Source organism: Sebastes umbrosus, chromosome 2 (assembly GCF_015220745.1).
Source record: "Sebastes umbrosus isolate fSebUmb1 chromosome 2, fSebUmb1.pri, whole genome shotgun sequence".
NCBI classification, from domain to species: Eukaryota; Metazoa; Chordata; class Actinopteri; order Perciformes; family Sebastidae; genus Sebastes; species Sebastes umbrosus.
The window spans coordinates 27,202,411-27,226,187 of NC_051270.1; the positions used below are offsets into that span (position 1 = coordinate 27,202,411).

The 23,777-nt window shown below is 38.1% G+C and overlaps 1 protein-coding gene across 7 annotated transcripts in view; it reads right to left on the minus strand.

Annotated features, from left to right (window-relative positions):
• Window positions 1–393: 393 nt before the first annotated feature.
• Window positions 394–23,777, minus strand: part of tead1b (TEA domain family member 1b) — a 57,711-nt gene continuing 34,327 nt past the window's right edge. Inside the window, exons 3-14 of one of the 7 annotated variants that reach the window (XM_037749126.1) lie at window positions 19,852–19,916; window positions 17,615–17,677; window positions 17,462–17,524; window positions 14,175–14,186; window positions 13,141–13,272; window positions 12,804–12,850; window positions 12,629–12,687; window positions 10,049–10,173; window positions 7,489–7,662; window positions 4,903–5,043; window positions 4,630–4,782; window positions 394–3,638 (exon numbers count right to left, since the gene is read on the minus strand). In XM_037749126.1, the coding sequence (XP_037605054.1) occupies window positions 3,525–3,638; window positions 4,630–4,782; window positions 4,903–5,043; window positions 7,489–7,662; window positions 10,049–10,173; window positions 12,629–12,687; window positions 12,804–12,850; window positions 13,141–13,272; window positions 14,175–14,186; window positions 17,462–17,524; window positions 17,615–17,677; window positions 19,852–19,916 (1,148 nt within the window). In that variant the 3' untranslated portion in view covers window positions 394–3,524. Of the gene's footprint in view, window positions 3,639–4,629; window positions 4,783–4,902; window positions 5,044–7,488; window positions 7,663–10,048; window positions 10,174–12,628; window positions 12,688–12,803; window positions 12,851–13,140; window positions 13,273–14,174; window positions 14,187–17,461; window positions 17,678–19,851; window positions 19,917–23,777 lie in introns of all 7 variants that reach the window. The other 6 variants (XM_037749134.1, XM_037749141.1, XM_037749110.1 and 3 more) reach the window with 6 other exon arrangements.

The following is a 23,777-nucleotide window of genomic DNA, read 5'->3' on the forward strand; positions in this document are numbered from 1 at the left end:
TATATTTTGACTATAGTGACAAAGGTTCGCTTTCAAGTCGGCACTTTAATTACACAATATATAATATTTATAATATTTACTGGTGCCTTAACATGAACTCAAAAGGAAGGAGACCATAATGAGTTTGCTTTTTTAAAACAATGTCTCCCTCTGGTGCTGGTTTTTGTTACGACAGCGGTGTACATTAAAATCTGTTGTCTTACATGTGAAACAGGGACATGGACAGTTAAACATAAAGCAAGTGAAAGGCTCCATCTACTGTTGATCGGAGGTTTCTGCAGCTAAAGAGTTAAATGGTGCCTCAGTGTACACAAAATCATGTAACACTAGTAAATACTTCAACATGATAATTCTGTTAAATATTTAACTAAAAGTGACAACAAAAGAAGGCAATATCTTTTCAGATTTATTTAACTTCAATATTGCATACATACAAAGTATCTAGAAAGCTACAAAATATCTACTATTATCAAGAAGGCATCATAATTGTTACGGAGCAAAGACAAGACCATAATGCAGAACACAGAGACATAGCAGAGCTTCTTTTCTCTCCTTTGCTCCAACACTTGGATACGAAAAGATATCACACATCATCTGTACCAAGAAAAGCTAAGATATATATCATTTTGTACAAAGCACCTTTTTACAAAAAAACAAGTCTGCACACAAAACCCAAATGTGTGTATGACAACTACATGTGAGCTAAATGTGAAAAATCACTTTAAAGCCACCATCTGAAAATGGTCATAAAACAAAAAGGTACCAGTACCTACTCTTTCGACAGAATTACAAATAACAAGAGCTAAACTGCTGATATGTTTGTAGCATGATTCCTCGACTTTATTTAATTTATTTTTTAATTTTTTTAAATGTGTCCATTTTCTCTTCAAACATTCGTGCCATCGAAGGCATCAGTCCTGCTGTTTTAGTGTTGAAACGACATGTCAAAATGTACCAGCAGTGCAGCAGCAACATCATTACCATCTTATTGGGCTTGCAATATACAGACGATGTCATCACAAAACCAAGTACAACTGTATACAAGTACAATAAGAAAACATCTCACTAAGTAATCAATAAATGTGAACGGATACACAGGGTAAACATAAGGAAACAAAAAAGCCTATTAAAACTCCACAGTGTCCACAGGACTGTGGCAAAATACTGAATGATTGATTGAACTTTATCTGCATCCACCAGAGACATTGTCTGCAATTATTTAGAGCTTCTTCCATTAAAATACTTTAGATGATTATATGCTTTTGTAAGAAACAGTGAGTAGCTATGGTCCTTACGGTGAAAAGTATTAACCTCGACGGCCTCGTCCACACAGTTGTGAAAAATTAGTTTCTGAAACATGTTTTTTTAACCGCATTAAAACGGTTATTTTAGAATTTGTAGCGTAGAATTACTATTAAATAAACGTTCCCTTTTCGTTCTGAAAGATAAATTACGAGTTTGTGTCGTCGACATCACAGCTGTGTCTGCTGCATCATCAAAGGTCACATTGTGATGCTTTCACATCGGGAGAGAGGAAACCATGTTTCCAAAAACCTTTTTTTTTTAAACACTTGAACCTGCAAGTGTGCACGAAGCAAACCGCTGCAGTGTTCATACCGATGAGTTGACATCCTGCATGCAGTCAGAGGCTGTACGTTATCAGCAGGTCTTTGACCTCAAGCAAAGAAATAGGTTTTCTTCAAATACGTCAGTTGTGAAATCAATTTACAATGTGATAAAAATGAATATACTGTATCATTTATTTGTTTATGTTACCGGTTACCAGCTTTCCTCCTGCTGCCATTACAATCCTTTAAAAAGGCAATGTGGTGATTGGTTTCACTTATGTCTTTTTTGGTCTAGCAACATTTAATTTTTAATTTCTGTTTGATCTTTTTGAAGCTGGGAGTTTTAAACCAAAGGCACTTCCTTGCTACCATGCAGGACAGGACAGATGATTGACTGTATCTCATTATTTTTGGTCTTTTTACGACAGGAAAGGCAGTCAGTCTGTGATTATAGTACACTCTTAGAAAAATGGCTGATATTTTAGGAACATATTACAGCATTAGAGAAAAATATAACCTGTGTTATAACTGTTTAAATTTGCAAACTTAATTTAACATAAGTGCCTTTTCATGACAACAAAAACTGTATTTCTAGGAGTGTACCAATTATAAGAAACATAATTTCTCAGGTGTGAAGATGTACCAAGTAATATAGCGGTGAGTTATTTTTGACTGTTTGATCCACAAAACTGATTTTAAAGCAAAGGGTAATGTTAGAGTGTATTCTAAGGCACTGTACATCTACACTTTGGCAGATAGGATTGTGAATTTCTTACACAATGCAAACATATAAAGAGTCTTCCCGTGTAGAGAGATCACAGTTTAAGTGGCATCTTTTGGAGTTCTCACAGCTATAACATGTTTAAGGCTCGGGATCGGCGTAGGCCACAGAAACATGTGAACATAGTGTGAACGTGAAGGCAGCACCACTCTGGAGTTTTTACACCGCGATCCCAGAGGGGAACGATAATCTGAGAGTCTTTCAGGGGGGGCAAAGTCACAGCATACTGAACAAGGCCTGCTGTCTACATGTGATTTATAGTGTTGTGATTATTTAAAGTGTTGCTCTAAAACCACAGATCTAACAGAAAAAAAGTAAGCATCACTAAGGCAAGTCCAGGAAGGGGAGCAAAGTGCTTTTGGACAAGATGAGAGTCTGTTTTGAGTAATTTTTCGCAGAACTTTCACCTGTCTAAAACCTAAAATTTCTCCTATCAGTTGTCACAGAGAAAGCACAGAAATGCTGAGCAGGTGGTAAAACTTCCCACGATTATGGAGCAGATGCAGGCAAAATGTTTGTAGTATTTTCACAGTGCATTCATTCTGTTGTTAGTGTCTAAGACTTGGGAGTGCTTCAACAGGGATAAATATACGACTGAAAGCTGAGTTTTCCTTAAAGTAATAGCAGTAATTCTGCAATATTCATAACCGCTTGCTTCCATTGTCTATGTAGTGTTGTGTTAGTTTAGTTTCTTTGGAAAGTCTATTGGCTGTGGGTGCATGTCTGTATATCTACAGTATGTACGCTCACAAATTATGAATTACAGACACACGAAACACACTCAAACATATTACACAGACCACGTCAGGCCGCTGAAAGAAAAGGTCAGCATCCTTTTTTTTTTTTTCTTAGTCTACATAACAAAGCAGAAGAAGACGACACATATTTCCATTTACCAAATTAATCTAGTAAATTCTTTAAAAACGGCCACATTTATACCCAACGGAGACCAACTCAACATATTTTAAACGAGAATTCCCGTATTTAAACATAAAACAACTGTACCGCAATTCACAGCTGCAGTCAAATAACAAACACTTTATATTAAAACAAATTTTATAACAACTGACTTCACCCGATACCATGACCAAAAAGCATTGTAGGTGTGACTTTCAGGTAGAGGCACTGCCACTTGTCTTGAGGTTGGTAAGTCCATGAAAAGAGGGGGGGACTATTCATTCTTTTACCAGTCTGTAGATATGATGCTGGGCGCCGTGCTCACTGTTTGAAACCTCAAACACACACGCCATACATAGCAGCGTCTCCTGGGTGTCCCTATTCGTCACCACCTGCAACAGAACAGAAAGTCACTTTATAGTACTGAAGTAGACGTATTGAAGGAGTTGCCATATTTTCAAAACAGCAAAGAAAGGTGTAGAAAAAGCTCAGGGTCCTTTCTCCCGATAACAACTAGTCTTAGATGTTTGCAGCATTTTTTTAAGCGCTTTTCTTCAAACGTAAAAAGAATTTCCAATTTCCCAAAGCAGAGACGTTATAGCTGGCCCGAACAAAAACAAACTAAAACTAAATATATAAAAACTTTTCTGAAAAACTGAAACTAACAAACAAACAAAAACAGTAAAGATAAGTTTCACTTTCAGTTCCCTGTCAGAAAATATTTTAAATATAGCGTACACTTAAACGGATATCAATTGTTTTTAGGTGAGCCTTTCTTTTAGGTGGCTAAAATACATTTTGCTGCCGGCCCCGTCCACAGCAGTACATTGCGTTGCTTCCGTGCGGTAACTCCTGTCTGTTTCTCCAAACTGGGGGCGTGCCGACAGTCATCCACTGTATGTAATACACCGACTATGGATAGTACCTCATACAATCCCACTTCAAAACACCCAACTATCCCTTTAAGGTTAGGATCATTATAAATCTTATATATATTTTTAAGCTCAAGATGCTTTTGGGTCCTGGTTGTTATTTTGTGTGCACACCCCCACGTAAAGATCCATGCCTGTCTTTTTATGTATTTTTTTGCTCTCTCTACGTAGCGCTGAATGACTCTTTAAGACCCCATGTGATGGCTAATAACAGGGGTTCCTGCCCCCTCTTATCCTCCCTTTTCCCCTGCAGATAATGAGGCTCCGCACGCTGTGTTTCATCCCCTGTGGAATGAGAGCAATGTAAGAACAACGAGAGGAACTCATCTCAAAGCCCAGTCAACCTCCCCCCCCAGCCCACCAAGACACCCTGACAGCAAAGAGACGAAGAAGAAGAGGAATGAGAGTCCTGGAGAGGGATCTCGCCCTCTCGGGTCAGTGTGGTGATTACCAATAAGATAGTGAAGTTCTCCAGCACGCTGTTCATCATATATTTCTCTGGCAGATGTTTTAGTTTATGGATGAAGTTGATCATGTATTCACACATGGGAGACCGGCTTATCCGGTAGACAAAGCGTCCATTCTCAAACCGTGCATATTCAGTCTGAGGACAAAAGAGAAAAATCATATTAATTAAAGTAGCATGTAACCTAAATATACAGTAAATAGGTATAGTCTAGTGTACATAGTGTGCTCTGATTCACCAGATGAAAAGAGTTCATACCTCAACTTTCTCGACCACCTGCTTGCCAAAGGAGCAGACCTTTGTTGAACACGTAATGGTCATGTTCTCCGAGCTCTCGTACTGACTCGTGACTCCGTAGAAAGATCCAGTATCATCTTGAATGTTGCAGTTCAAGTCCGCCTGGAGCCAGAGAAAAAATATAGATCATTCAGGGGCAATTCATATTTGTATTTACTCAATTTATAGGAATAAACAACACATGCAACCACGGTAAGAGAGGTAAATAAAATGGTGAAATAAAATACGATTAGTGATAATGGTAAGTGACTAATATTTTTGTAAGTTTTGTACACCTGTATACAGTATATATATATATATATATATATATATATATATATATATACAGACAGGTGTACAGGAGAGGCAACACTTAAAATACAACTAAACTAATTATGTTTTGCTACAGCAACCTTTGTTGGATATTTCATATCCCAAGTGACAACAAGTCTGTGTGTATATATAGCAACCAATTCAAAACAATTAATTATCCAAAGGATCACAGAGAACAAATATATTTACAGCCCATTCATGTGAATTATCTGTAATATAACATATCCAATGAAACTTGTAAAATAAGTGTTGATGTCAATTAACCCCAAAACAAGAACAAAATCTGATCCATAGTAGTTGTTTTTGTTGAAAAATAAGCTTGTCAGCGCTCTCTGGTGGACAAACTGTCATGGAGACATTGTTTCCTAGTTATTGGCATTTCTGTTCTGCAGCTTCTTGTTTTGTCGGCTGACATATATACCAATATATATATATCTGCAATAAGACAATTTAAGGCTGTTTTTTTACTCCTATCAAAATGAAATATATTAAGAGTCCTCTAATCCCCCGATTTTTGAATGTGCCATTGATGCACACTATTCTCCCACAATGCAATGGACAAAGGACATAGAGGAGCTGCTTACTACTTTAAAAAATGGTGGTGAAACAACTCAAGGAATATTCCAGAAAACAAAAATCTATCTCAAGGTTTTGAAGAAGATAAATGCTCTTTTTGTTAATCAATAACTGTTTTTTTTCACCACTTGGGGGCAGAAACAACAACATTCATATATCATCACCTTAGGGATTGATATGATGTTATACTGGAAACACACTGGCTCACCGCAATAATAAAATGTTTCTGTGGCCAGGAGGTGTGTTGATGTGTTTCCGGTGGGAAGAAATTCTTTGTAAAACAGGTCAACACGTCACAGGAGTCACAGGATGTGTTTACCGATTGGCTGCGGGTATTCTCTGGCCACAATTTGCCGCCTAAACTATTTCCAACATTTGCAGATCGCTGAGCTCGGAGCGGTCGCCGTAGCTTTCCATAGACACTGCATGGTAGCTCACCCCATGCTGCACTTTGACGCTGCTCTGGTGTGTTTTTGGCGTTTGATTCTGCGGCAAAGTGCGGCCAAACTAAAAGTTGGGAATAGTTTAACTTTTGGCAGCCAACTGGGTCAGAGAGGACCCACAGCCAATCAGTTAACGGAGTTCTGTGACTCCTGTGACATGTTGACCTATGTTACAAAGAATTTCTTCCCGCCTGAAAGACGTGAACACGCCTCCGGGCCGCAGAAACTTCACCGCTGTTTGGTGCGTTTCTGGCGTCCGTGTTAACAGGAGAAAACAGTTTGATAAATATAAGTCCAATATTAACTCTCTTTTAGTTTTTGGTTTCTACCAACTCCTATTTCTTGAATACAAACTAAAAAGACAACACACTATAAAGATTAGTATAGTACATACTGTATGCAGTTAGTATGTAGTATGAAATTGAAATATCTGTACTAGAGGAAGTCAGAATTTGGAACTGGATTAAATGTGGTATCTAAAAATGTTAATATTCTTTGTCATCGTCTAATCAAAAGCTGTCGAGATTATACTTGTATATCCCATATCGGATTAGAAGATCTCGGCCACATCTGAATGAGAATGTGAATGTGTCCATATTGGAAGCGAGACTCTAAAGAGGATTAAATGAAGTTACGTTAAAAGACTGATTTACAAGGTTGAACTGGTCTGCTCCCGGAGGGCAGCCTTTCTATGCCCCGAACATCCTGTTCATTACGGACACAAAAAGAGGAGACATCCTCCTACAACATTCTCCTCCTTCATTAAGCAAAGCAGTTATACATTCATTATTGTGCAGATTCTGTCTTTCATTTGAAATTTAGATTGGTCGGTCACTTCAAAAGGAATTTGAGGGGACTTGGTCCAAGAGCACACGATCCTACTTTGTTGGCTGCCGCTAGTTAGCATTTTGCATCAGGGAGGAAATACATGCAATGTTTAAACAGCCATTAGGAGTGCAACCAGGTCACTCCTTTGTTTGGAGATATTACATTGAATTAGTGAGTGCTTTGATCAAAAGCTCTCCTGCTATGCAAGTCCAAATATAGCAGAGTGCATTCTGCAAACATTAAGAGAGCAATCTTCTCTGTGTAGACTGATTACACCCAATCACTACAGACCAACCTGAGCAGACTGTCACTGATTCTGCCATCAAACATTTCACAATGATATTAATACATAATCCAGCTGTAATATCGTATATGATACAACACTCACCCAGAATTTTATAAGGAAGAAGGAATTCTGGGGACCTTTTCCATACAGCTCCTTCAGTCCTCCTTTCTTTTCTGGGAATTTGTCGTAAATTTGACGAATGTCCACAGACTCCAGCAGGGCGTCACTGTAGGAATGATTCGTCTGTCCGATATGTACAAATAGGTGCTTGTTGTACTGAAAGAGTAAATAAATAGTATTAAAAACACTTAAAATATGGTGCTCTATTTCAGGTTGTATCTAAAATGATCTATAAGTAGACTTGGGGAGTAACGGATTATATGAAACAGAGTTACGTAATTAGGATACACAAAAGGTAACTGTATTCCTTCACTGTTACAGAAAAAAAAGATGTAATCAGATTACAGATACATTTGGTCAAAATGGGGATTACTAGCAGGATTATAATTTTAAACTACATTTAAAATAAAGAAAGATATACTATGCAGATGTGCAGACATTACAACACTTCAGGACATGAGATCAGTGAGGGAGCCGTCAGGTGGAGGTAGGCGGTGTGGCTCCTGTTAGTGGAAAAAAATGCATTCGCGGGGTGTAAATTTCACCATTACTTTGTATGTAAAGCAGAAAAGGGGAACAACATCAGAGTATAGCGCAAGTTATCACAAAGCAGAATGGTTTTTGCGCACTTTCCAGTTCATCAAGATTATTTGTTTTGCCGAGAGGCATCCCAGCGTGAAAAGACGGTTCGTAGGGAATGAGTGAACCGTTTCACATTTCTGGTCCGGCAAATATAAAACTGGACAAATCGGGAAATTTGTAGGGCTGCACCGAACAACACAACGATCAGTCGTCTCTGCATTTGTCTCAGTCCAAAAGTAAAAATTTAGCATCTATAGCAGCAATCTAACAGCACCATAAATTACATTTATATAACCACAATAACACACGGTAAAGCCTTAGAAATCTGCATGTAGGTTAATTTAATTTAATTTCATTGATATGGGTACTGCTGCTGATCCAAGTTAAAATCTGGTAACTAATGTGCCAAATGATTTGAGTTCTTGGATGATGATGATGATGACAGCATTTTCACAGCTGGAAGGCAGAACTTGCAGTGTACTGGGATGTTGTTCCTCTTTTCTGCTTTACATACAAAATAATGGTGACATTTCAGCATTTTTCTTTTCTTATGTCTTTCTTTGCATATCTGGTATTGAGGAAATCCAAAAGTAACGTAAAGTAGTCAGATTACATTACTTTTATATTATGATACTTGGATTCGGTTATTTATTAAATATTTTTAACAGGTAACTAGTAACGTGTCAGATAACACCTTTAAAGTAACCCTTCCAACCCGGTCTATAACATATCAATATCCAGAGAGCCATCAACACAGAAAGGTTGACTGAAACAAAATAAGTCAATTCTGACAAAATAACCACCATAATAAACAAGCCGCAGCGAGAATTAGATCGGAAACAATACACTCTCATGATGATAACCACATGCTACATTGCTTTTTATTTGGCTGTCTGTGTGGTTTTATGATGTACAAATTAGGAAATATCATTCTGCTCCACTAGAACCAAACACAAACTGATCCTCTCATTTGTATTAAACCAAGTCGGGAATGCCAGACTGCTTCACCCAAATACTATGAGCTTATAAATTGTGACTTTATTACAGGAAAGAAAGCTGAGAAACCACAAATCTCAGTCTATCTGACCCACATAGATCTTTCCTATGTGATAAATGAGGCAGACCCGTACAGTAAAATAATTAATTTACTCAAAAGCTAACAGTAGATGAGCATAGTTCAGCCTTCACTCACATGAAAAGCAATATTTCTGCATTAAAGGCAACTAAAAATCAAACTAAATTGACAATATTGAATGAAAGGTGAGTGATTTATTAAAAGAAACATGTTTACTCTATTCCTTCAACTTTTCATCTGAGAATATCTGGATTATACAAATTGGATAAAATTTGTGGTCCGTTAAACCGCAAACCCACGATGCATAGCAAAAAGCAGAAAGAGAAGCGAATCAGAGAGGAACATTTGATTTTCAGAGGTTCGTTGCCCTCGTCGTTCACTTCAGTTTAAAAGCTCACAGAGCAGCTTCTCCTAGCCTTCAGGGCAAATGCAACAATTTCAAGCATCAAGCTGAACATAAGATTAATGGCTGTTGTCATGCAGTAGTGATACCAAAACAAAAGGAAAAATGTGGACAAACGTTAAAAAATTGCTAAAACAAATAAGAAATGTGAGACTTGGAGCCGCTGATTTGTCGACTCACACTCGGTGAGTCTGTGGATCGTCTTGCTGAGCTGAAGTCTGCAGCGTAAATATAGTTTTGGCATGCCTTTTAAGGAACTGATTAATATACAGTCCTTCATTATATCTGCAGGTTTTCATGCTGTGTGTCCCTACAGGCCAGGCTTCGCCCCTCTCAGCTTGTTTTGGCCTCCTCTCAGCTGACTCCCTGCCTGGGAAAATGTCCCAGTGTATTCACAGAGGAAAGGACTGGATGATAAGAGGTGGGAATGAACACCATGAGATAGTGATGTATTTCATGCTTTAGTATAACGCTCCACTCACTGAGTCTGGGTCTCTCTGTTGCTCTAGGAAGGCGGAGAACTCCACCAGTCGGAGTTTAGATGTACCGATGGAGCGGCCCTGCCATGCTGGTGCCGTGGGACCTGGAGCTGCTGTGGTCTCGTAACCTGCAGTTACAGCAGAATAATCAAAGATTCGTTCTGTCTGTGGGTTGTCTTACAGTACAGCAAGAATATGCTCATTTTAAGACACTGCAACAAATACGACTATGTCATATTAGAGGTACTAGGCCTCATGCAGGAAGTGATATATAATAAATTCACCAAGGTGTATTGGTGTATTGTGGTATGTGTATTTTATTGTATTTCCATATTTTTAGTGTATTGTGATTTTACCATACAGAAAGCTGCATATTTTAATGACACTGTACATGTAAAAGTCCAACTAGGTACAAGAATTGAAAATGATCAATAGCTATAAACTCTCTGTGCAGCATCAGTTTCATGCCCTGTATTGGAACTATGTTAAATTGTATCGTCCCTACTAAATAAAAATCAGAAACAGATTTGCTCTTATTACTGTTTGTTGTTTGTTCATGTTTTGTTAATACCCATTGATTTCTGGGATTCAACAATGTTTTCTTATTTTTGCTCTTCTCTAATGGATGGACCACACTAAAACATTTTTCAAATCTTAACAGATGCTGAAAATGTGAGAGACCCCACACATAACGACATGTTATGTTCAATTTAACAGGTTTGTTCCTATAGTGTGTGGTGAGCAACGATTTGGCCAAAACAGCAGAACACACACTAACAGATTCATTCATGAACAACAAGAGTCCCGACTAAAGAAAACGGAAATCTCGCAATCAAACGTGACTTTAGTGTAAACAAACATGGCGGACGACGGTCAGGAAGAATTAGCGATGTTGAACTGCCTGAAAATTCACAAACGTTTTTACTACTTTATGCGTTGCATTTTGCATTAGCCGCGGCCACTAGGACGGCGGTGGTTGCTATTCCGCTTCACTCAGCATGGTTCTCAATTGGCTGTCGTTCTTTCCCATGGGGACCGCGTCATCGGCTGTCCTCGGGGTTCCACACACACACAACAGGATATGCAATCGTAAATATCGAACGTTGTTACGTTCCCCCGTTTACCATCCATGGGATGGAAGGAGTAACAATAAAATTTAAACCCAGAACGGGCAACGGATGTGTGCAAACAAAAAGTTACATTTTTGCGATTTTAAATCGGTGCAGCCAGGATGGACTTCCGAGCCGATCGGGGATGTAAAAAACACTCTTAACATACCTCACACCACAAGAATATCTGGAAAGATAATCTTTAGAACCATCAAAAAATCGGGGCTTTCCTGACCATCGTCAGGCTGGAGGAATCAAGCCCAAAATCGGCTTGATTCTCGTGTAGTGTGTGCCCGGCATTAGGTAAGAGAAAATCTTTTGTTTTTTGTTTTCACAGTCCCCAAGTTGTTTGTCCAATGGAAGAAAAAAATGATTAAAATTTTTTGTGTTTACGTTTTGTCAAAATACCATTTTGAATTAAATATTTTCTTATTCTACAAACTTAAGAAAACATCTTTGTTTGGTACAGATTCACTGAGCTACACTGTAGATAAGGTGGATAATCTGGATAGGTGGGTTCAAAGTATCAAAACCTGCTTTTATTGTTGTTACTATCTCCCTCTCTCTATCAACACATTTGTTTTACAGTGGCAATATTAAAAAGTCAAATTGGTGTGCTGTCCTAGTCTTTCCTTTTATATTATCTACATTAAGGATCCAGCACCTTGTCTTCAAGGTGTAATCGTGAGTTGAGCGCGTTGTCCGAATTTTTACAGCCAGACAATCTGCCAATTCTCACAATAAAATTAAAAGATCACATTTAACAGTGAAGGAGTTTTTTAAATGCTTTGTACTGACGGTTTGTTCTACAGAACCATCTGAGAAGCCGTCCTTGGAAACTGTTTGAAAAAGAGCAGGCACTACAAAATACATGGCAAGTTATTGGATGAACCATGTGTCAAATCAAATCAAACTAACAATAGAGAAACTAACTGAAGGCCACAAACACAGCCTTCAGTGACGTTTTTTGCTTTTCTTTCAATGAAGAAATACTCTCTAGTTCTGATATAACTGATGTTACGCTAACGTCTTCAGGAGCCGCCATCGTTGTTTAGAACGAACCCTCGCCTATGGTCTCACCGGGTCTCACACACCTAAGTCATGTCAGTAGCTCCTCACAGGACGCTGATTGGTCCGTGTTCTGGCGAGCCGGACACAAATGCAATATTTGAAGCCTGACAAGATGGATTTTGTTATGACATTTGATAACCGCGATTCTTGCGTGATTACGTGACATTGCGAGAATCCAGCTGCTGTGCAAGGTTAATGTGGAGATGAAGCGAGCTTGAATACAGTAAATAGTCTGCACATTTTACTATGATGTGCACGTTATTGGACTTTTGTCCAATGGACTTTTGGACTTTTGTCCAATAACCAATTTCAAACTTTTCAAATTTAGCAATTGTATAAAGTGTGATGTACGTTTTGGGTCATTTTCCCTTGATAGTTATTTAATCATGAGGTGAATTCTTACTTGAAATGGATGTTGTGACTGGCTGGATGGGATAGGCTTGCTGGGTGAAAGGCTTAATACTGGAACAGAGAATGACAGACCCATTAAAAAACATTACTATAACATGCTATACTGAATCTATTGCTTAAAGAGAGTTTTTTTTTGTGGATTTAAGTGCTCTTTTTCTGATACTTACTCTTGTGAGGATCCTGGCTGACCAGCAGTTATCATACCCTGCCATAACTGGAGAATTACATGTATTAATGGACAACAAAAAAACAAACAAAAGCAAGCATAGAATTGTGAGCAGCTGTTAGCAACAAGATCAAAATGGATCTTAGCTCCGTGTTCAGTGGATGTAGTTATCTTGACTACCACTCCTTTTGATCATGTGCTTATCTGATAGGGGCAGTTGTGCAAAGCTGTAGTGTGTAATGTGATTTGGCCCGGGCGTCAGCGCGGTTGGCCCCATGGCTGCCCTGGGTGAAGCTGGACAGGATGGATCAATAGTGGGGTGCCGACAAGGCTCTTACCCCTGCTCCAGGGAAGGCTGGACGCGGGATGCCTGGCAGGCCCAGCTTGTTGTGAATAGCCGTGGCAGAGACGATCTGAGCCGAGGACATGGAGGCCATGCTCTGGAGGGCTTTGTCCTTCACGGCTTGGTCCTTTAACAGCAGTCACAAAAGGCTTAGCACTTGCACGGAGGGGGGAGGTGGGGCATGATGCAGAGGTGGCAACAAACAGACTCCAAACAACACACTAAAAGCACCACCGACCTCTTTCACAACCGTAAACTGCAAGCAGGTTAAAAGAAGATGCATGTGCATCACTATTTAAGTATTTTTACAGGAATGTGCCGAACAATGAGAATTGAATTCCAATATACAATGCAATAGCTGTGGTATGCACTTAAACGAAAAAGTTTGCTTGTTGACTAATCCACCAATAAAAAACTCATTCAGCAGCATTTCTATCAAGGCTGGATTTGTCTACATGTCAAAACATCTAAACATTGTAAAGAATGTCTCAAGTAAAAACTGAAGGACACCAATCCCACTTGGTTAAGAGACTTTCATAGCTCCAGTTAGTTCCCTTTTCTTATCAGGATCTATCCAATTATAAATGGTAAATGGCCATGCTTAATTAATGGAATAGTTACACAGAGAGCCGGAAAAAAAGCCTGCAGAAGTGCACCGCACATTGCATTTTGTTTTGGACATAGTCATTTGTTACTGTGCATTCACAAAGATATTTAAAGTCACACTGAATCTGGTAAATTCAGTGTAAATACTACAGCAGAGTGCACACTGGGGCAACCCATACACACTAGCAAACCCATGCAGACTCACTGGTGGCAGAAGCTAAAGGTAGGCATGCTGGCAACAGATGCTGGTGGAGCAGAGTCAAGCTACAGTATGATAATAGCATGATGACACAAAGAGACACCACTAAACAGGGAAAACACTGGGCAGCAGCTACTGGGTCACTATGGCAGGAGCACAAATGCAAAACTAGCAGCTGAAGGATGAGACAGGCTCTAATAAAAGAAGAAGAAATAAAGACTTACCATGCTCGTAACCTAAATGCGAAAACAAACAGGGTTGTATTGTAAATGAATTTATTGTGAGTAATTCATCATTTTTAAACTGTTAATTAAGTCTGCATGAAAAAGTCTCAAACATCAGTAAAAACACACTTTAATTTGAGAGATGTCCAGCCTTCTTCACACAGTACAACACAACACAAATGTGCAACAAACACTTAATAACAAAGGATTATGAAAGTTGTATTTACAAATTATCCTTGGTCTCTGTGGCGAATGTCTTGCTCTCTATAATTTTCACAATCTGATCAGTAGTCATCACTCGAGACAAAACAACAGAGCGGTAACGTAATGACCGTAATTTCACTAAAATGCCACAGACGAGACCAGAAACAGCAGGTTTTCATTGATGCCCTCAGAAATGAAGGGCACACTTGTATTTCTCTTTGCCCCTACACTCTAATTTGCTTTAAATGAGAAAAGACAGGGATTCATACAAAAGCTGTCTGTTTTTCTTCAGACAGCCGTCTGTGCCCTTGAAAGACCAGGCAAAGCTGCCTGTCTCTCAACACACACACACACACACACACACACACACACACACATACTAAAACACACACACACACACAGATTAATGAGGGGTCATTAATTCGTGTTGGAGCAAAGTGTGAAAGTCAAAACGTATAGTCGGCTCCCCAAGAAAAGAAGAAAATGGCACATGGGTGAGAGCGTCCTTTGATATACAAGCATTACATCACAAAATACCTTAAATTACAGGTCAATATTATTCAAGATTACTTCTTTCACAATGCTTTCCTCCCATTTTAATCCGCCATTGTGAAAAGCTTTCCACAGTGATTTTAACAGAATTCACTATTGCTGAAATAAGTGACAAGAAGGCTCTGAAATGACGACATCTGAACTGGGAGGAAGGAAAGCGGCTGACAGCCACGGCATTGTGAGCATCTGGAGTTATCAACAGATTGAAGGGGGAACAAGAAAGCAGAGAGAGCATCTCAGAAAGAGTCAGCCGTCAGAGCGATGTCCTCGGACCTTCAGCTCTCAGCCACTCACCAACAGCCAAGGCTAGCATGCTTCCCAACATTTGTACACTTTGAATGTGTTTTTACTAAATTATTACAAATATGCAGAGAGTAAAAATTTGAGCCTGACAATTAAAATAAACCAGGCCGATATATTGGGAGACGCAAAAAATATATATTTTTGACATTTATTAGAAACAGTGTCATGATAACAGTGTGTAGGGCTGAGTATTGGAAAGAATCTATAGATATGATACATATCATTATACAGAGGTTATGATTCAATATATTGCGATACTGTAAGCAAGGCGATTTATTGCATTTTTTCTAAATCTAATTTTAGGAAAACTGTCATAGTATGAAGAACTGGGGCTGTCAAAGATAACACGATAATAACTAGTTAACGCAAATTCATTTTAACGCCAGTAATATTCTTTGACGCATTAACACAAACAATTTTTCGGAGGTTGTAGTGGGCTCAGTTTTAAAACCTAATGAATCCATTGGTACCAACCATGTCATACTAGCTTGTTGCCAAGGAGGCTAAATTACACTCCAAACTTGGTGAGGAAAAAACTGACATGGCTATTTACAAAGGGGTCCCTTGACCTCTGACCTCAAGATATGTGAATGAAAATGGGTTCTATGGGTACCCACAAGTCTCCCCTTTACAGACATGCCCACTTTATGATAATCACATGGAGTTTGAGGCAAGTCATAGTCAAGTCAGCACACTGACACACTGACAGCTGTTGTTGCCTGTTGGGCTGAAATTTACCCTGTTATGATTTGAGCATATTTTTTATGCTAAATGCAGTACCTGTGAGGGTTTCTGGACAATATGTGTCATTATTTTGTTGTTACATAAAGCAATTATATTTGCCCAGTCCCATCTTGATAAGAGTATTAAATACCTGACAAATATCCCTTTAAGGTATATTTTGAACAGATAAAAATGTGTGATTAATTTGAGATTAATCGCAATTAAATATTTTAATTGATTGACAGCCCTAATATTCTGAAAAGGTTTTGTTTGTCTTTATTTGTAGGAATTTCAAGGAATCACATCATCATGTCAGTTGGCCCATCATTGAGATATCTCAACACATTTTAGATGGATTGCAATAAAATTTGGTAAAAAAAACATTCATGGATGAATCCTCAGAATGAGACTTTTCTTCTGGCGCTAGCGCATGAGGATGACATTTGTGGTTTGAGTGAAATGTCTCAACAACTGTTGGATGTAATGACTTTGGTGATCCCCCGACTTTTCATTTAGCACCATCATCAGGTAAAGTTGTCAATAGTAAACACTATACCTGCTAAACATCAGCATGTTAGCATGCTGATGTTAGCATTTAGTTCAGTTTAGTAAGAAGTACTGCACACTTAAACATGATTTTTGAACTATAAACTAAATGATATGACTGTACTGTGATGTACTGGTGTTAATATGGACATTTCTTACCAAATTTATAAGAATAAAATAAATAAAAATGTGTAAATTCAAATTTAAGCACTACTATTACTGTATTTATGCTTCTATTACTGTTTTTGTCACTGCTTTTATTTATTTATACTTAACTACAATGAAGGAAGCCTGTGAAATGTCATTGCACCTGAGTATAATGACAATAAAGATCATTCTGATTCTTCTGATACTGAATTGGCATTTCATGAGTTAAAAATGGCTCAACACGCCATCTACGGTTTTAAATCAGCCCTGAACCTCACAAGGCCAATGCTGACATAGAGTCGGCAGGTTGGGACTTATCTATGTGATGAAGTTTATCTAAAAAAGAAAATGTTTACGCCCTCTAATCAGAGGCCGGGGGATCACTGAGCAACTCCTGCACCCCAGTTATCCAATTTATTTATCAGCCTCAAAATCAGGCATTGATTAGGCTCTTAAACTACCAGAACCATTCCCAAGAGTGCTGGATATTAATCCATTTTATTATTTTTATAAAAACAAATTCACTATTTTTATACTACGTCATGAATATGATGAGCAAAAGCCCGTAAAGAAAAGAGAATACATGTAGATGAGACCAAGTGGACAGGACAGTGGCAGCATGTCATAGTGAGGGTTAAGAGAGATGGACTGAGAAGGTGGAGGGGGATTAGAAAACGTGATTACAGATTACAGTCAGCAGAAAATTTGGGTTAGCGGGAAATCAGAGCACAAGGCATTCACTCTGTCACCACGGGAAACAGGAAGTTAAGTCGCACAGCAACCAACAAGCCCAAAAGCAGAAAAGCGCATACCTTTAGCTTGGAATGAAACTCACGAGATTTCCTTCTGGCAAGAACCTGAATGTGACTAGACACCTGCGGGGTAGGGGAGGGGAGGAAAACAAAGGAAGAGCCTGTAACCATGGCAATGAAAAGCCCCCTGCAACTGGGCAAAGCCAGACGTACCTTAATGGCAGCTTGGATTTCTCGAACTTTCTTTCTTGCTAAGACCTGTATGTGACTAGACACCTCCATTAAAAAAAAAAAGAGAAAACGGAAAATAAAAAAACAAGAAAAAACAAAAAAGAGTACAAAGTGGATTATACATTTCTTTGTTTAACAGACACTTGAGGGAGAAATGGTGCATAACAGAAGCATCTCTGAACCACACACCAAGCTAACAGCCAATAAAGCGTTATGCTGTGTGTTGTCGTCACTTAAGTGAACTGATTAAGGAGGATGCAGGCCCCTTTAGCACACATTAAGAGCACCCAGATGTGATCCGCTGTGTGCTGAATGAGAATTGGCTAGTCTAGTATTCTTACGGGAGCTTGGCGAGGCATTTCACCGGCCAAGTTTACCCTCCAACGCTAACATGGTGCAAAATTATTTAATATTCTCACATGAAACATTCAGCAGTGCAAGTAGCAGTTAGAAAGAGGAGTAATGTGTGTCTGACATGATTCACCCAAATCACACCAAAGGTGAGTTTTCTAGCAGGAGCGGGGCGATTTAACAAGTTAATTCATATTTACATTATTCATAACATATTTTCTTGCTATTCAGGTTGATACACAAACTTGAGGTGAAACTATTAGGAATTAATAATCAACAGAAAATAAATCAGCAACTATTTTCACCAGTTTTCAAGCAAAACTGTCAAATAATGTGAGGATTTTCTGTATTTTATATCATTATAAATTCAATATCTTTGAGGTTTGGACTGTTGGTCGGACGGAACAAAACATTTAAAGACGCACGTTGGGCCCTGGAAAATTATACTGGCCATTTTTCACTATTTTCTGGCATTTCATAGACAAAACAATCAAGAATATAATCAGCAGATTAACTGATAATGAAGATTAGGGCTGCCGCTAACGACTATTTTCATTTATGATGAAACTGACAATTACGTTGAATTGAAAGAGAAAACTGAAAATACCAAAAAAAATGTCCTAAAGCCCAGGTTGACATATTCATACAGCTTGTTTTGTCCAAAATCCAAAAGTTTTGAGTTTACTATCATGGAAGTCTCAGAAAAGCTGTAAATAGTGAATCGTTGTTGTTGTTTTTAAGCTAATTTGTCAAACGATTATTAGATTATCAACATTGTTGCTGATTAATTTGATCTTGATTGACTTGCCATTTCAGCTCTAATGAAAATACTCGTTAGTTAAACAACACAGCGATTACACACACACACACACACACACACACACACACATACACATCATGCATTTAAACTAACAATAGAAACAGATGTGCGTTTCTTGGTGCAGCTGTAAACAATTCTCTCTTTCTCATTCTGATTCTGTGTCGCGGAGAAGAGAAACCAAACGGCCTCTCTGCTCCAGACTGATCAATTCACACACAGTGATCAAATGTCACTGTAGACACTGGCTTGTTTATCATTGTCATTCAAGTCAGTGGTCATACGGGGGATTTCCTGTTTAGTCAGTGGGTTTCATACTGTTACTGAAGCTCACTATCAGCTAATTTGAATACAAGAATCAACTTTATTCTTTGACTTATTTTAGTACTATAATTCTTATGAGATCTACATATAAGAGAACGATTAAGAGCCCTGAATACTATGTTATTTATATTACATTTACATGACATATTACAGCACAGACTAATAAATTTATCACAGCTTTATTCAGAAATCAGAGCTGGACTCTGTGCACTGCAGACTCAACTCTTAGCACGGTGTGTTGCAGAAGATGAGATGCACTCTCACCGAATACTCTCTTTGATCAGAGATCTATTAAGGCTTCCACCTTCCTATTAATACAGGCTTCCACTCCAACCAAGTGCACGACCTCCATGATTTAGTCATGAGGAGGAATACTTGCACTGTAAGCTACTGTGGCTACTCTTTTGAAATGCTCTCATATGAATTGTACGTAGCTGCTTTACTGAATAAAATGAAAGGCTACATTTTAAGTAGATGTTAGCTTTTAAATCTACAGTTCTTATACAGTTTGTGTACTTATGAGAGACAATTTTGGGAATGTCATAATCCAGGGACATCTGTTCATGCAACACAGCAGTGACGGGGGACTTGTCAGCCTCAGAAGTCCCCTCGACAGCTAAGCATTGTGTTATTCTCTGTCTGGAAACAAAGGCAGCAGTCTGCACGCATTCAGATTTGACAGCCCTCTGACACTCATGCAACAGAGACGTCGCTTCTCTCGTCTTACCTGCTTCCGAGTCCTCGTCTTCCCGGTCCGCAGCTTGATGTATCTGGCTATCAGCTCATTTCGACCTGCGTGAAGAGAAAAATTAGAAATGTGTTGAATGTTTTAAAAGAAAAAGACGAAACATCTACAACAAACAACGTGAAACATTTAGAGATATTAATAATATATTAAATATCAAGTTAGGAGTGGAAATATTTTGCAAGAAAGACGCACAGAAAAAACACATCATGGCCATGATAACGTAGACTCATATAGGCTGTAATGGTTTACATGCTGAGCAACACATCTGAGTTTAGGTTTGACAGCAAACACAAAAATGAAACTAGAGCTGCAACGATTTATCAATTTGATCAATTGTCAACTATTAAATTAATCACCAACTATTTTGATTATTGATTAATCTGTTTGAGTAATTTTGGGCTTTGGGAAACATTTTCACCATTTTCGGAACATTTTATAGATTAAACAACTTATCAATTAATCAAGAAAATAATCAATGATTATTTTCATTGTTGATTAATCTGTTGAATATTTTCTCGATTAATCGATTAGTTGTTTGGTCTATGAAATATCAGAAAATGGTGAAATATGTTGATCAGTGTTTTCCAAAACCCAAGACGACGTCCTCAAATGTCTTGTTTTGTCCACAACTCAAAGATATTCAGTTTACTGTCATAGACGAGAAAATAAACCAGAAAATGTTCACATTTGAGAAGCTGGAATCAAAAAATGTTGACCTTTTTTCTTCTTAAAAAATTACACAAACTGATTAATCAATTATAAAATAGTTGGTGACTGATTTAATTAATTAATTAATGAATCGTTGCAGCTCTAACGTAGACTCATGTAGGCTGTATGCTCATGGTTTTAGTTTATCTACAACGGACAACATGAAACATTTAGAGATGAGGAGGAGTGGAAATACTTTTGCAAGAAAGACATAGAGAAAAACCACATCATGACCATGACCACCTGTTGTTGTTACAAAGACTCATGGTTTTAGTTTTTTAACACTCAAACACAAACACACATGCTGAGCAACACATCTGAGTTTAGGTTTGACAGCAAACACAAAAATGAAACATCAACCACGACCAAAAGAAAATGTAGATTATGTGCTACAGTTAAAGAAACATAATAATGAAGTCATTTTTAACCAAGTCAATAATTTCCTTTGAACCTCTGAACTAGGGGTATAAGACAATATCGAGGATTGCGATATTTTATTTTGTGATACTGTATTGATTCTCAAAAACACTATCGATTTTTGATTAATAGTTTACATCCAAAGATTAACTCAGTCAATACTTTATTTCATTTGCAAAGATATGCTCCCTCTCAAAGTAGAGCTATGATTTTGGGTGTTACAGGGACTGTGATAAATGCAAATACAGATCCCACTGTTCTGATTGCATAAAAAATTAACTTTTTTACTATTTAATAATTTAATATTTGATGCATATGGCGGTGTGTTCTTTAAAGTATGAAAGTTTTCCTAATGAGGTTTAGGTTTTTAAAAAAAATCCCAATACGTCACCTTGATTACAGTATCACATTATATCGCAATATACTGAATCATAACCAGATTCTTGCCCATACACAGCCCTCTGAACATATAAATTGTGAATAATAAATATTTAAAGCTGGCTGACTATGAGTGGCTTTAGTCATAATATGAGTCACATATTCGTTCACAAAGCTACAACTTTTCTAGGAAGTGTTCATAGAATCATACATGAAGCTATATAGCAAACAATAAGGTCTATAACCATATTTCAGGTGCATGCAAATTAGATGTGCATCTCCTAAACAAACCAGATCCGGTTTCCATGTGAGAACCATGTTGGGTGAAAAAAAACTCGCAGCAGCACAGCCTTTCAAATTAATCTAATTCAATCTCATTCTCTTCAAAGCCCGACGCTTTGAAAGGAAACAGACCTAGCTGTTCATACTATTACAGAAAATAATGGCAACTGAATATATTGGGTTTAAAACAGTGCAGCTCTGACTAAATTATAATTAAAGCATAGCTTTGTAGAGATTTCCAATTAACAACGGCTCCAAACATTCTTCTGCCCTCAGCTCTGCTCTAATTGCTGTAGCAATGCACATGACCCCTGCTTAGCCCTTTCATATGGTAATAACATGCCGCCAACCAAAACTATTACACAAATTATAGGTAAGGAGGCACTCTAATTATGTGTCCAGCTGTAGCCAACCAATGCCATGGATCTGCTCTTCTCCTCTATGAAATGCACCCATCCCTCAATATAATGAAACATTTTTCTACATTCACATCATTATCAATTAAAAGGCCTTACTTTTGTTGTGACACAATGGGACCACAACGTACTGCACGTGTGCTAATAAGCCGTATCTTAGGTAATCAGAAGAAAAGGCATTTCCCATGAATGGCAGCACATCACGGATCACAAGAGTGCACCTCAAAGGTAGACAAGAGCAGAATGTAGGAGACATGTTGCATAAATAGACAAGAAAACACTATTAGATGTTTCCATCTGCTTGCTGTTTGTATAATGGAAACAAAAGGTGGTGAGAATGAAGCATCGTCTTGTGATGTTCAGGGCTCTTGTGTTAAATGAAAGACATGACTGATCTGGGTAAAGCAGCTTGAATTACAACCCCCAAAAATCTCATTATGTTCATATAGTAAAGCTGCAACCAACAATTAATCTACTTTAACTGTTTGGTCCGTAAATGTCAGCAAATACTGAAAAATGACAACTTCTCAGAGTCCGTGATGACTTCAAACCTGACACTCAAAAACCCTCAAAAGATCTTCTTTCTGTCAAGATTTCTGTCATAGAAGAAAACCAGAAAATATTTACATTTGAGAGTCTGGAATCTGTGAATTTATGCCACTTCTGCCTAAAATTCGATGATAATCGATTCGATTATCAAAGTTTGTTTTCTTTAGAGCTGCTACGATTAATCGATTAGCTGTCAACTATTTAATTAATCGCTAACTATATCAATATATATATATATATATATATATATATATAACATCAATTAATCGGCTTGAGTAATTTTTTAAGAAAAAATAAGTCAAAATTCTCTGATTCCAGCTTCTTAAATGTGAATATTCTCCGGTTTCTTTACTTCTCTATGACAGTAAACTGAATATCTTGTGGATAGCACGAGACATTTGAGGACGTCGTCTTGGGCTTTAGCTTTCATTTTCTTCGTTGTTCATTTTTTCTTTATCAAATAATCACTTTATCAACTAAATGTTTCAGCTCAAGCAACAGGTGTCCTTCACTCTCTCTTTATTTAAGCTAAAGCTCGATGGATGCACGAAAAGTTTACAAATGAATTTGCATTTTATAGATGCATAATAATGGTTATGCATATAGCTGGAAATATCCATTCATTTTGTTGCTCTATAACTTCACTTGAAACTGTTATATTCATTTTGCAGTAAAGTTCTTAATTAAATGAGAAAATACTCAATCGACCAGCCCTATTCTTGACCAGTAAAAGGTACAATCTGAGTTTAATTAAAAACACAGCGTATAAACTCCTCAACAACATGAGATCTTTGATACCTGCAGCACCTGGCTGCGTGCCACACCTCCATATTATGTTGCTCCACTGAATGAAGAGGGGGGAGGGGTGGGCTTTGACGTCGAGCTGCAGTTTGTTAAAGGTTGACCCCGAAGCTGTTTTCACACTGAATATTTAGGTGAGGCCAGCCTGAGTGAACCCGGCCACGTGACCTCACAGGACAAATAAACAACATCTGGGGATTTACGATGCCAGCCTGCCCGTCCACAGGGCCTGCAGTGTAAACTCTACCAGATGACGCGAGGGCCTGCACTATTTTCAATCATTCACACACTGTGAAAACATAAGATGACAATACAGGCATTCATGCAAACTCCTGATTCCTAGATCAAAGCACA